At 40.5% G+C, this 13,677-nt stretch overlaps 1 protein-coding gene across 1 annotated transcript in view; it reads left to right on the top strand.

Moving 5' to 3' along the window:
• Window positions 1-7,757: 7,757 nt before the first annotated feature.
• Window positions 7,758-13,677, top strand: part of polrmt (polymerase (RNA) mitochondrial (DNA directed)) — a 43,080-nt gene continuing 37,160 nt past the window's right edge. Inside the window, exons 1-5 of the mRNA XM_077583829.1 lie at window positions 7,758-7,935; window positions 8,203-8,301; window positions 9,229-9,998; window positions 10,278-10,411; window positions 11,971-12,157. Of these exons, the coding sequence (XP_077439955.1) occupies window positions 7,773-7,935; window positions 8,203-8,301; window positions 9,229-9,998; window positions 10,278-10,411; window positions 11,971-12,157 (1,353 nt within the window). The 5' untranslated portion in view covers window positions 7,758-7,772. The remainder of the gene's footprint in view (window positions 7,936-8,202; window positions 8,302-9,228; window positions 9,999-10,277; window positions 10,412-11,970; window positions 12,158-13,677) is intronic.

Raw genomic sequence — 13,677 nt, 5'->3', positions numbered from 1 at the left:
ACGTAAGCAGGAAGTGAAAGAGCTAACGTGTGTTTGTGACTGTGAAGTTAAATAAGCAGTCATGCCACCACCATCCCAGCCTGGCTGCCACCTTTTCGTGACAGTTACTTTACTCTGCGTTGCCACAAACAGATACTATCCAAACTTATTCTGCTGTTAGCTTAGCAGTTAGCATGGCTTCTCTATCTCGTAAATAATTAGCCTACTCCTCATCATTGACAATAACACTTGTCAAAAATGTTGCTTATTTCCTTGCAAAGGATGCAAAATGCCAGGCTTTTTCCTCTCACAAATTCTCCCTCACTTTTCGCTCGCCCATCCCCCACTATGTGTACAAATTTGTGCATTTCCCTCCTTGCTGTCAGTGCAGGGCTCTAGTCTGCACAGTGGTTAGCAGCACTAGCTATTTAGCAGCAGTTTGTGCTGGTGGATTGAGATCCTGACGTTGACGTCACGTGTCCCAAAATGACCATTAGCGCAACCATTTTGGCATCATAGAAAAACGTGACTGCCATTTTGAGTAAACGCCAAACGCCACACTTTAACAATGAGTGTACATGGTGACTAAATCAGCAGATGCTAACTGTTACCACACGCAAAAATGTGGGGGAAATGATATGTTTTGTTCATTTGTGCTGCTACGGTTTAATAGATATTACACAGTTGAATTTAAATACTGACCAACGTCGTAAAGAAGACTTTTTATGGTATAAATGACATGGCCGATTTAGCAGCTGCTAAGTTGCTAACGTACATACAGTAATAACACTGCAACGCTTGTGTCAAACTGCCAACTTTGATGGCATTTTGAGCACACATAAAGGAGAAATAAATCTAGATTGTACAAACTTGTAAAGCCTTCGTATGATCAGATTTGAAAGAACTCACCGGCAGCAGAGGATATAATTCCACGTAGCAAAAAGAAGCACTCCAGACACTTTATCGGCAATCCAACATGTCAGCATGTATACCATGTCCTTTTCATCAAAGTGACTGTCAATACTCTTGGGCAGAAAATTGACGCATAAGCGCTAGCTTTAGCCTTCCTCGCTGTTCTAGTCCATTAACGCTGCGCAAAATAATTTAATTACTTTATTGATTACTTTATTGTAAAGTAAGTTAGTTTGACTTTATTAGTTACTTTCAGCAGTAGCCTTCAGTTTCATAGAGAACAATAGAACACTTGAAATAAGTGAATTTTAAAAAACTGTATTCCCTAAGAACACAACACACATCTACAACTTGTCATTAAGTGCCCTTAGTAGAAATGTAGTTTAATAGACTCAATGCCACTGGCCTTTAGTTTGTCAAGTGAGGTGAAAACAAGCAATTAACCTCTTGGTGGGGATGCAGAGTTGAAAGATGCTCACGTGAGGTTTCCCAGTTAGTGATGGTAATTAGCTCCTTTTAAAGAGCTCCTTTGAGCAGCACCCTGAGGCCAAACTCCACCAGTGCTGGAAGTGGGTTGCAGGCCGCACTTCTCGGAAAAAGGGTGGACAGTCACTTCACAGTCCTTTACATGCTAACTACCCCCCACCCTTCAACAACACACACCTCACCCCCCTCAGACGCGTCGTCTGCCTCGCCTCCATTTAAGACATCATAAAAATAAAACGACGAGAAAATGACGGGTCTACCAAAAACCCCTTGAGGTGACTAACCTGCAGCCTGTGTGCCATGTGTGAGCGCATTTGATCCGGCTCACCTTGCGCCGATAACTGGGGGTGTCAAAATTGGTGCATTAACTTTGAGTTAATTTAAAGTTCCATTAACGCCGCACATTTTTTTTTACGCATGAATAATGACCGCCCCTTACTTGGAAAACATGTACTGGGGAAATTCTAGTCGTAACGCAGCAGACACGTCCTCATTCAAATTTAGCAGTAATAAAATTGCATATATTCGTGGATCCTGGGGTCAAGTTGTAGTTAACAATTTAAAAAAATATGCAGAATTTCACAAGTTACTTCATGTTAAAGATTAGATAGCTCTTAATATGACAAGAGAAATACACTGAGTTGTCACCAACATCTTACAAATGCAATTACACCATCTAGTGGCAGAAAAATTACCTCAACACAAATCAGCATCACACGTTTTTTTACAGTACAGTACATCTTTTTAATTTTAATTCAATTTTATGAATTATTATGAAACTACTGGATCAATGACTAAAATATTAGTCTAACATGTTTCCACTTTAATGTTAACAAGAGCATGAAACTTGGGGAAAAAAAATATTGTACATTGTATTTACAACAGATACAAAATTAACTATTGAAGTCAGGCGATTAATTACAATTAAAAATTGCAATCGCCCGACATCCCTCCTGATAATATTAACTTGGCATAGTAAAGGGATACTTGACTCATTGCGCCATTTTTAGCAGTGAAAAGTTAATATTTTGTCCAGAATTAATTTCATCACTACATTGATTTTCATGTTACAACTAATAAGACCTTTAAAAACAAATTTTTCCACTTGCTATATATCGACTGATGATGACATCACCTGTGCTCAGGAAGTAGGTAACGACCAATCATGGCTCACCTGTTTTCTGGGTTTGGTCGGTAAAATGGCTCAATGAGTCAAGTATACCTTTAAGTACATCTGCACCAGTTACAAAAGTCTTGCTTTCACAAACATAATAATGCTCCGTTTACTTCTTGTCGATAATAGAGCTTCTAGCTGACTCGCTAGAAGCTTGCGGCAAACATTCCCAGTGGGCCCCGGTTGTCGGTCATAAGATCTCAAAGCCCATTAGCCTCCTTTTGTTTCTTACTTTGGTTAACAAAGACACAGACAGTCATTAAACTCAAATCGATGGCAAAAAGGTGAAATGGGATCACGTCTTCACTAAAAACCACAGCGAGTGACTATTAAAAGGTGCTTGGACGTGTAAAAGTCAGACAATAAAAAGTTTAAGATAAATTATTTCATTCACACATTACGTCATTGCCGGTAAAGAACACTTCTGAAAATCACACAAACACAAATTTAGTTATGTCTTCTGCCAAAATGATCTTGTTTTTAACCACATGAATCTTTCATTCAGGTTTGTCAAATCCCGAGCGCCACCCACTCACCCGAGTAGGATGCTCTCGAGTGGAGGAACCTAATCTTTTCCCAGCAGGGATCCAAGCGCCTCTGCAAGTGTATGAATGGAGATAATATCTCTATAATGAGGCCTGTTTTGTAGCATCAAAGTACTCAAAAGGGGCTGAAATCCGACCCCCCGCCCGGCCCCGACAATCCCTCAGTACCAGCGCCCTTTTATTAATTGTTTTGTCTGCCTGCTAAGTCGCCTGCTTTGCTGGCGTGTTTGCGTTTTAGCTGCTTACCCTTGACCTAGCATGTTGCAGGTTTGCGCTGCGCTGGATGGAGATTTCCATTCTTCGTGTAAAGTGTCCATTTTCTGCTCATTGTGATTAACGAAGACTCACACAACAGAAAACAAGAGCCAATCATTGATACTTCATTTTAATGAACTAGCGTCCTATGACTTTGGCTAATGAATGCTAGTGTTTTGAGTATAGTGGCACAATAGTTTCCTTTATGTTATTTTTTATATTTGTACTTATTTTTGTATTTAAGTGTATCAACACCTCTGTCATTACTTCGCTGTTGGCCTCTCACGCCTTCATAGCAACAAACAAAGGGAGTTTGCACGCTTGGACGCCGAACCGGACAGACAAACTCCCCAGGTAGCTTAGCGCTAGCTAGGACTTAGCGCTAGCTAGCAGGCCCCATAAAACGTGGATGGATTTAAAATGGAGCCAATAGCACACACAAAACTGTTTTTTTTTCTTTGTTGTCTTTTCCAATACTGTAATTAAAAACTTCTTGAAAATGAGAAACAAGATATGTCTATTTACTGCACTTGGTCGATAGCTACCCGAATCTGATTCATCAGTGCAGTAATTATCCAGTGGAAAGCTTTCTTGCTAGTCGCTCAATCAAATTTAGGTTTCTTCATCCCGACAATGACGACAACCGAGTTAACCACTAAAGTGTCTATAAGCCTGAAAGGCTGAATGTTGACTATGACCTGCTATCACTTCCCTCTGAGTGACAAGTGATTCTGTCCAATTACGATGCACTTGCGTCCAGAAAATTGACAGAACCTCAACCAAAGTCATTTCAAATGAGTCACTTGTAAAGTGTGTTGGGAACTCCGTTAAGTGGAACGTGAGTCACAACAGTCCAGTAAAGATTCCTTTAGTCTGGTTGTAATGGACTGCAGCAGACATTAAGTGTACAATGTGATGAGTAATGTTTCGTAATTGCCGTTTGTTTGAAAGTTTAGACGGAATTGAAAAATCCTTAATGTGCTGCTTGTCTCTTGAGTCCAACTAGGCTGGATTTTGATGCAGTGGAATTGTTACAGGGAAATAGGCTGATAATAACATAAAAGGACATCACAGTACAGTCAGCAAAATATAGATTATTAAGTAGATAATATGTCAAATGTAGGTAGGACGTCTGGCTCACAGTCGAGAGATTCCCGGGTTCGAAATTTGACTCAGCACCTCCTGTGTGGAGTTTATGTGGGTATTTTTTTCCAGATACTTCGGACTTTCAAAAACATTCACGTAAGGTTAGATGAAGACTCTAATTGTCCATAGATTTTAATGTGAATAGTCCTTTGTCTATATGTGCTGGCAAACATTCCAGGGTTTACTCTTACTCTTATTCTGTATTTTCCTTACAATGTACTCACAAATAAGAAGACAACAAGAGCAAAGTGTAATTACAATTAAGGAATCAAACAATTTAAAACACAAACAGTTATAATGTCTGTTATTAGCCTGATGATTAGCCACTTTCTCCAAATGCTTGTTTATTTTTATTTTTATTAGCAACCGTCTTAGCCAGAAGCTAATAAATAGGGATAATAATAATAATAATAATAATCTACATTTCTAATCATTTTTGCAAGAATGATCCTCCACACTCTAAAAAGAGCCAATTTTTTTTTTTTTTCAAATCACATGTGACCTGTTGTTGTTTTTTTATGTACAAAAATAAAGTGTAATTCCTCATCCACTACAGTAGATGGCAGTGGTGCTCTCATTTGTTTGTTTATTTTTAATATCAGGCAAACTTAAATTTTTTGTGAAAGACTAAAACAACATGTCGATAAAGTTTTTCTTTGTTGTTAAGTTGATACATGAAGCCAATAGAAAATCATTTCATTTAATCATTTTAAATGGTTTAGTCAGCTGAAAGCATTTCTTTCAAAAAATATGTTTTATATGCCCAGACTAGTCTAAACACAGCATTCTGATTAATATTGCGCAAAATCCACCTGTTTTTAATCTATTTTAGGAGGGTGCCATTTTTCCACCTGCTGTCGACTGAAAATGACATCACAGTTGTTCAGCGCTCAGGTAACAACCATCAATTTCAGAAAACAGGTGGGCAGTGATTGGTCATTGTGATGTCATCTTCACTCGACAGCAAGTGTCAAAATGGCCGCCCCCTAAGATAGGTAAAAAAAAAAAAAAACTGTTTAGACTAGTGGGGCTGCTGAGAACATATTATTCAAAATAAATTGTTTTAGTTGACGGTGGAATCGTTTTGTAAGTGAAGAACCAACATGACAAAGGTCAGTAACTCCATGTAAGTAGCTATTGTGTCTCACATCGCACACAAACAACACAGCAAGACGACATCCGCCTCAAATAGCAACACGAGCGTCCCCCCCAAATAAGTCTCCATGTTACTGTGGCCAGGTGAAGCCCTTTCAAAGACAGGCCTCTCCGCATCTGTTAAACAAATAAGGAGCCCCTACAAAGGTGTGCACAAGAATCCACATGATCAAAGTGTACGAGAATGGCAGCCTTGTCCCCGCTCGGCCATTATCAGGCCCCATGAATGCTTGTCTTCTCCTCTTTTGTCGGCCCGGGCATTGACAGTCACTCACCCGGCAATGACTGTCACACCAGCGCAAAGAGCCAGCCGCCGACAGGGGCCGACCACATCAAACGAGGCTGTCAAAGAGGTACTAGTGGCGGGGTGGGGGAGAGCGGGAGTGAGGGGGGCTCTCGTGAACCGTGGCAACAAACACCTCCCTATCCTCACCTAGGGCTCAGCGGCAGACACCCACCGCTGTGCTCTGAGCCGCTGCCTCCGCTGAGAAAAGATGTACTGCCAGGACCTCATTTCCCTCGCAGGAACTCCCCCCTGTTGCCCTCCTGGCCCTTTCTCCCTCTGTCAAGTAGCGCTTGTGTTAACCTCCAGCCTAGCGAGACACAAAGGAGAGCTAAAGTGTTTAAGAATGCTTTATGGATGCATGACAAGAGGGAGGGCGACTGCCGGGGGTCAGAAAGTATACAGGATGTGAATGAGATGAATTCACTTTTGCCTTAACTGCTGAGTCACACTTGAGTTGAGCTTTGGGATGTTTCCAAGCACGCCGATGCAAAAGAAGACGGCTGGCCGCCAAGCCGCTGTTGTTTTGTTCTTTTTCCCACAGTGATTAAAGAGTTAAAGAGTACAGTTGAACTGGTTGACTTCCAATTTGTTCCAAATCAACAGGCCAATATAAAGCCTTTAGCAATGCTACAGGCAATATTTTAAATAACGTTTTAACACTCATAACTGTCATACATGTATAAAAGAGATTAAAAGTAAAACTACTCGGCAAGATACCTGACAGAGGACATGTAATAGTGAAGAAACAGGAAGGTCTTGTAGTGAGGTCCAAGCCAGGGTCAATAGTTCATCACACCTTTTCCTCTGACATCTGTAGAACCCCACAGGTCATTTGGGATAGCATGTAGCCCCCCTCTCCTCTAAATAAATAAACAAAGAACAACTTGTCATTAGATGCATATTTATAAGAAAACTAAATGCAAACAAGTAAAAGTACTCATTTGGGGATGCCGAACATGCCCAGTGGAAACGGAAATGCAAGGTGTTTGCAGAGCAATACTGTCACCTGGTGGGGTCACTCAGTATGATTTCTTTCCTTTGAATTTGTGTTATGAATCATGAGAATTTCTGTTGCCATCTGCTTGGTATAATTTTGTTCTGTATGTTGTTTACATTTAATTTACTGGGAAGCTTGGCCCTGTCATGAAATGTCCATTTCTATGGTTATCCTCACATTGGTGGGCAACTTTGGTACCCATTATCTTCATCTTTACATTTATGAATGCAGCTTTTGTGTTGCGCCTTATTTTGCTGTTATGACTGACTGTATATTCTAGGCTAGTATGTATGTATTTGAAAATATTTTCTTTATTCCAAAAGTCCTCATTTGTGCTAAATTTAAATATTTTATTATATATACAGCGTGGAATATACCTGCTACTTTATGCAATACTCTTCAATGTTATCATTTTTGTATTTAGTTTATGAAACAAGTAATATAACAAGGGGTTGGATGAGTGCTGGCTTAAGTAAATCAGTTTGAGTATAAGTAACTTCTTACCTTAGTCTGCTTTCAATGGCTTGTGGCGACATCTGTAGGCCAAACACGGCTGAACTAGCAAATGCCAAATAAAATGGTTGGACAACAAAAAAGAAGAAGAAAGGCCGAACTAACACGTGCAGCCCTTATAACTGTATGACGAGAAATTAACGCAGCCAAATAATAAACTATCGGTACTGCTTAGCTTTAGTATTTTAGCTATGCTCGGATGACTAGCGCGAATAAGGCGCTCTTTGCATCTGCGGTCGGCTAGTTATGTCTTTACGAATGACGATAGCTCAGCGTTGCGATTAGGTTAGTCTGGGTCAAAATGGCGTCCTGGTGCGAGATGTAATGCGGTTATTCCATGTCAACATGTCACTCCTTAGAATTTGTGCCTTCGTCAAATGTCTTCATCGGCGCAGTTTGCTTGAAAAGTGTACGTCTCGTGTCCCTTTTACGGAATGCTGTCAGCGGTGTCTGTCGATGAGAAAAAGCGCAGTTAGACAACTAGCAGGTGAGGCGAATGCTGTTAAGTTTGCACGACCGGTGTTCTTGGCTGAGGGCGTTCATGTTATTGGTCTCATTTTAATTTAAAACTTTTTTTCCCCCAAAGCCAATTTGACATTGAATAAACAAGCAGACATTAAACGAATTGTGTTATCATCTTGAGTATTTTGAAGCACATAAATCAAGGCTCAAAGACAACTAATCCACTGCGGATACAATTAAACCAAATTTAGGATGTTACTAATTACTTTTTGTTGTTGTTTATTTATCCCAGATACTCATTTACAACTTCACCGAAGAAACGTTTCATTTTCAGTCCGGAAGACAGAAGATGCAAAGAAACGTGTAGTGGAACAATCTCAGCTGTTAGATGGTAAGGTATTTTTTTTACAATTAGGTGCCAGTTGTGACACAAATCGTCTTCTTTTTTTCCTCAAAAATAAAAATAAAAATCCCAAAATGTAAAGCTTAAACTATATCAATATGGTAGTCAAATTGAAGATGATGGTGACTTTTGTAATTTTACCACAGTTGTTAATTTTTATTTGGATAGATTGATATTTACGTTTATTTTACTGATTATAATCTCTCAAAGTGAAATGTGTTGCGCACCATGCATGGAGACACAAATCACTCACATGCAGGCCAAGGAAAGAAATTAGCAAGAAAAGGGCACCTCTTCAGCTGGAGGTGTGTGGAATGTGCATTGCTCAACGGCATCTTGACAAGAGCAAGGAAGCAGAATAGCATCTCCCCAAAAACTAGATGCTATTTTGGTGGGAGACTTGAACCGTGACCCCATGCAAATGCTGCATCAAAGTAGCCAGCAGCTTGACAACAGGAAACAATGATAATATCGGCTGCACAAAAAATACTTTTATGTCACTATCATAAGTTGTTCTACTTTCAAAACATCTAATAGGGTGAGCTGGAGCCTCTTCCAGCTGACTTTGGGCGAGAGGCGGGGTGCACCCTGGACTGATCGCCGGTCAATCGCAGGGCATTTATTAGACCAGTGGTTCTCAACCGCGGTCCTCAAGTACCCCTATCCAGCCTGTTTTCCATGTCTCCCACAGCAACACAGGTGTTTCAAATGATTGGCTAATCAGCAAGCTTGCATGAAGCCTAAAACGATCCTCAGGTGTGTTGGCTGAGAGGGACATGGAAAACAGGCTGCATAGGGGTACTCGAGGACCGGAGCTGCAAAAGTGTATTAGATGACATACAAGCATTCACTCATACATCTTTGGGCAATTTATTTGGAAATGCTAGTGATTAATTTGAGTTTTTTTTCCCCAAGTGCTAGAAGCCAGGATCCAGCAACTTCAACCTGATGGCCTTCTCGATTTCCAAAAAGCAAAGGTGGAATTTCTCCATCCCCCTTCATCCGGGAGACACTTCTCATCTACCAGAACTTCCACGAACACATCTCATGAGAAGCCAGACATTTCCAAATCGCCACAGAATGTCGTGAGAGAACCCTCTAAATCCCAGCCCACTCGTTGGATGGAGAAATTAACTAAAGAGAAGAAAAGCAAGCAGAAGGAAAGGCAGCGAGTTCGGGAGAATCTGAAAATCAAGGAGAAAGTGGCAGGAAAGCATCCCGGTGGCAAAGGCACCCCTGAACTTCCTGGCACTAGTTACAAAACAATATCAATCAAAAAGACTGCTGCCTTGGCTGAGAAGAATAATGAAAATTCCAACGTTCAGGCTGCTGTATCGCTAAAAGCCCCCAAAAACAAACAAAAAGACACCAAGAAGAAACCTCGGAGTGTAGAGAAGCAGATGACTGATGAGGCACTCACACAGGTGGCAGAACTGGAGAGGAGGCTTAGCCAGCAAGCCAGCCCGTGCTCCTCCTCAAGTCAAGCGGAGCATCCTCTGCAGGCTAATAACGGAGCCGTGGGAAACATGCGCCCTCGCATCGTCTCTTGGCTGGAGGCGTGTGTGTTCGCGGGAGAAATTGAGCGAGCGCAGAGTTTCTTGCTCAGCCAGCACAGAGTTCGCAGTCGACGAGCAGTTCTCGACACAGACGTCTACAACATCATGTTGCGAGTCTGGGCCAAAAAGGTGTGTTGAAAAAGTTAATGCACAATGTCAAGGACAATACAGTCGACCTCGTTCATTGCGGGGAGATATGTACAGAATAGAGCCAATTAGTGGAAAATCAGGGCCTGACTGAAAGTTTTTTTGTGGCTGATGTCAATTCCGACATTTGGCAGAATAAAATGATTGTAACCGATGAATTGGACGAATGATCATTTAAAAAATAATGAATATAATAACTTAATAACATCAAGTTAATTCTCTCTCTCTGTCTGACTTTTTTTTTTTTTTTTTTTTTTTAAGGGCTCATTGACTCAGATTGGCTGCTTATTCATACTCTTGGAGGAGGCAGGTCTGCGGCCAAATATTGCCTCATATTGTGCTGCTCTGGAATGTATGGGCCGTACTGCTAACAGCTCTTCTCGAGTTATTACTAGGTATGTATAGTATACACTGGGTGAGTTTGACAATGTCTACAGTATTGAGACATAACAGCAATTAGTGTCATGTTTTCCTATTCCCCCCCCCCCCCCCACTTTGTGTATTTTTACTTGCCACGTTTATTGTATTATAGAAGCTTTCGTTGCAAGTGCATTTGTATGGCCAATCTTGCTGGACAATGGCCTACCTCTTCCAAACCAAACTAACTCAAATATGCACCAGGCTCATTACACTCCATCATTCATCTTCTCTTGCCGTCTTCGCTTCTCGGATGTTTACGTTGTACAAAGCTTGTTTAAGAATTAAGAAAAGAAAAGAAGAGAATTATCCAAACATGTCACAGAGATAAATGTCTCTTCCTCACATATTATTTATTAATAGGGGTGTGAATTGCGTAGTACCTGGCGAATCGATCCGTATCACGATTCATCGGTCACGATTCGATTTAATGCCGATTAATCCCCATACAAATCTATAAATAGATTATTGCGATTTTTTTTTCTTTTCTTTTTTTTTTTTTACTCAAATTTAGAAAATACTAATCAGTAAATTTGTACATGTACACTGTAAGATTTGTATCAAAATGTATTTATTTATCTGAAACATCAGGCTTATAACTGAGCTACTGTATTTAACAAACAGGTTGCAGTCTGTTTCATGTTTGAACAGCCCTGAAATAAAATATTAAGTCTTAATGTTCCATTAATAGAACATTCTTTCATGCTTAAAGTGTGAACCCTAACCCTAAGTAAGACGTTTTGTTGAATATTTCCATAAAAAAGTGATATTTAAACATCGATTATAGATATAGAATCGATTTGAGAATTGTGCACTGTAAGATCGCGATATATTGCCGAATTGATTTTTTTTTAACACCCCTATTTATTAAAAATATGTTCCTTGTTAGTACATTGCTGTCCTAATTTTATTGATCAAGAATAGATGACTACATTCCATCCATTTTTTATAGCACTTGTCCTTATTAGATTCGCCAGCGTGCTGGAGCCCATCCCAGCTGACTTTGAGCGAGTGGGCTACATCCTAGACTGGTCACCAGCTAATCACATGGCCCATATAGACAAACAGCTGTTTTATTTATTTATGTATTTATTTCTTTATGTTCAAAATGCTTTTTGGCTTTAGCTGCCCACACACTTCTTCTTGAGTCAAATGAAAGGAGGGATTCCAAACCTGTTTTGTGATTTAATGCTGTAGTTCTGGTTTTGCCCTCTAGGAGGCAGTGTAACTAAACACCGATCAAATTCTACGCTGGTGGACTAGGAATTTTGGGGGTCATTTGTATGCTAGTGACTGGCCGCAGGTTAGCATGTCGGGTCATGGCAGTAGGCCTCGAGGAGATTATTTTTGAGTTAACATTTTGCTGACACTGTCACCGTCCATCTCCCTCTGGATCCGGTTTACATCTCCAGTCAGGCAGAAGAGGCTTGTGTCAATACAAGCATAGTCATTGATATTCTCCAACTGTTGTCTGTAAACAATGAATAAAGTTTGTAGCGGACCTTTTATGTGTGTGACTGCATGTGTATGCGTGCAGGTGCTTGAACCAGATGGAGGAGGATGGCTTCTCGGTGGACGATGTTTTCAACCAGTGTGTGTTCCAGCTTGATGAAAGAGACATGGCACTGAAGGCTGTACGTGTCATCCACGCCGACTATCAACCCGCCTCGAACCTCACCCCAAGCCAAAGCCCCCCTTTGTTGGTGCAGGATCTTTACACAAAGGTATCTGACTCATGTCATTTAAAAAAAACAACCACATATTTTTCTACTGTATTTGGGTGCTGGTGCAGAAGTTAAAATGTGCTTAATTCTCAAAATAAACATTAAATGGAGGCTATCATCTTTAATACAGTTAATACACAGTGCAGTTGTTAAATCCAATTTCTCCAAAGTTATTTGCTGTTTCCTCAAGTAGATGCATTCCTCTAATTGTTCACCAGGTTTGGCATCCATTCAAGTAAAAATGTCGTGCCTTAAATAGACCCCCCCTGGGGAAAAAACAACAACAGGGGGTGCCACTAGATGGCTGTAAATGCCTTCACACAGACTGATGGCTCCAAGTGGAGCGGTAGAAGTCATTACCGCAACATAAGCCGCCTGCAGAGCAGTCGGGGGATAGTAAAGCTGAGTGCTGAAGCTAAATATTTTTTTTTTAACCTTTATTTACACAAGTTAGAACAAATTCTCATTTCCAATGCCAATCTGGCAGCAGACAACAGTAAAACAATGAAATAAATGCAAAAACAAATACACAGGGCAACCGTGTGACATTGATATACAATAGTTTCATATTGAGTTACATCATAGCACATGAGTTTCTCTTCTCTTCTTTTAACCCTGTAAAGCCTGAACCATGAAATATAAATGAGAGAAAATTCTGAAGGTCTCTGGAAAAGCCATCGGCTGGGTGATACTGCCCTCTAATGGATTATCTGTGCAATGCATGTGTCAGATCATATACGTCAGGGTTTTAAATGGGGGGGTGTATTTATATTCATGAAATAGAGGGCTCAAAGTGTCTTGTATTTAATATGATACGTTTGGCTTTAAAGGGTTGAATGAAGATATTTCAAGATGTCAACGTTTTTGTGACAATATTTTCTATGTTGCTGTAAACACCAGGAAGACACGCATAATTCAGTATGCAAAGTGTTTTGACTAACACAGATTGGTTGTTCCGGCGATGCCCTTATCCATGCAAGAACCCTTGTGATTTGGAACGTCTCTCACCTCTTTGCCCCCGTCTCCCCCACCCCCTCTTCTTTTTTTTTAGCCTCCACTACATTCTTGCATCCTATTTGCTTCGTTGAAGCTCATTGTGTCTTTGTTGACTAGCGAGAGTTTTTTTCCGTTTGTTTCATAATTCACATTCAACTGACGTCACTGGCGAGCGAATGGCTGAAACGCTGCCCAAATAAACTGGCTCGCTCGATAGTGGAATAGCAAACAGGACGGTCTCTCGTGGAGCCTCGGGAGACCGTGTTGGTGGCAGAAGCTCAAGCTCATTAGCATACTATTTGCTCTGTGTCACATGCTCATATAAAATGCAGTTTGATTTTGGTTCAACTCAGAGACAGTCCTTGCTCCTTCACTCCCATACATTACGGCCATGCTAAATAAGATGATGAAATAAAAATACAATGCATTGATGAGTATATTTCTGACCATTTGAACGTTTGGAGTGGATAGTTGCCAAAATAGGCTGCTAACACGTGACCAGATATTAATTATTGTATGTGCAT

This window comes from Vanacampus margaritifer, chromosome 13 (genome assembly GCF_051991255.1).
Source record: "Vanacampus margaritifer isolate UIUO_Vmar chromosome 13, RoL_Vmar_1.0, whole genome shotgun sequence".
Classification (NCBI taxonomy): Eukaryota; Metazoa; Chordata; class Actinopteri; order Syngnathiformes; family Syngnathidae; genus Vanacampus; species Vanacampus margaritifer.
This window is presented reverse-complemented; position numbering and strand designations above follow the sequence as displayed.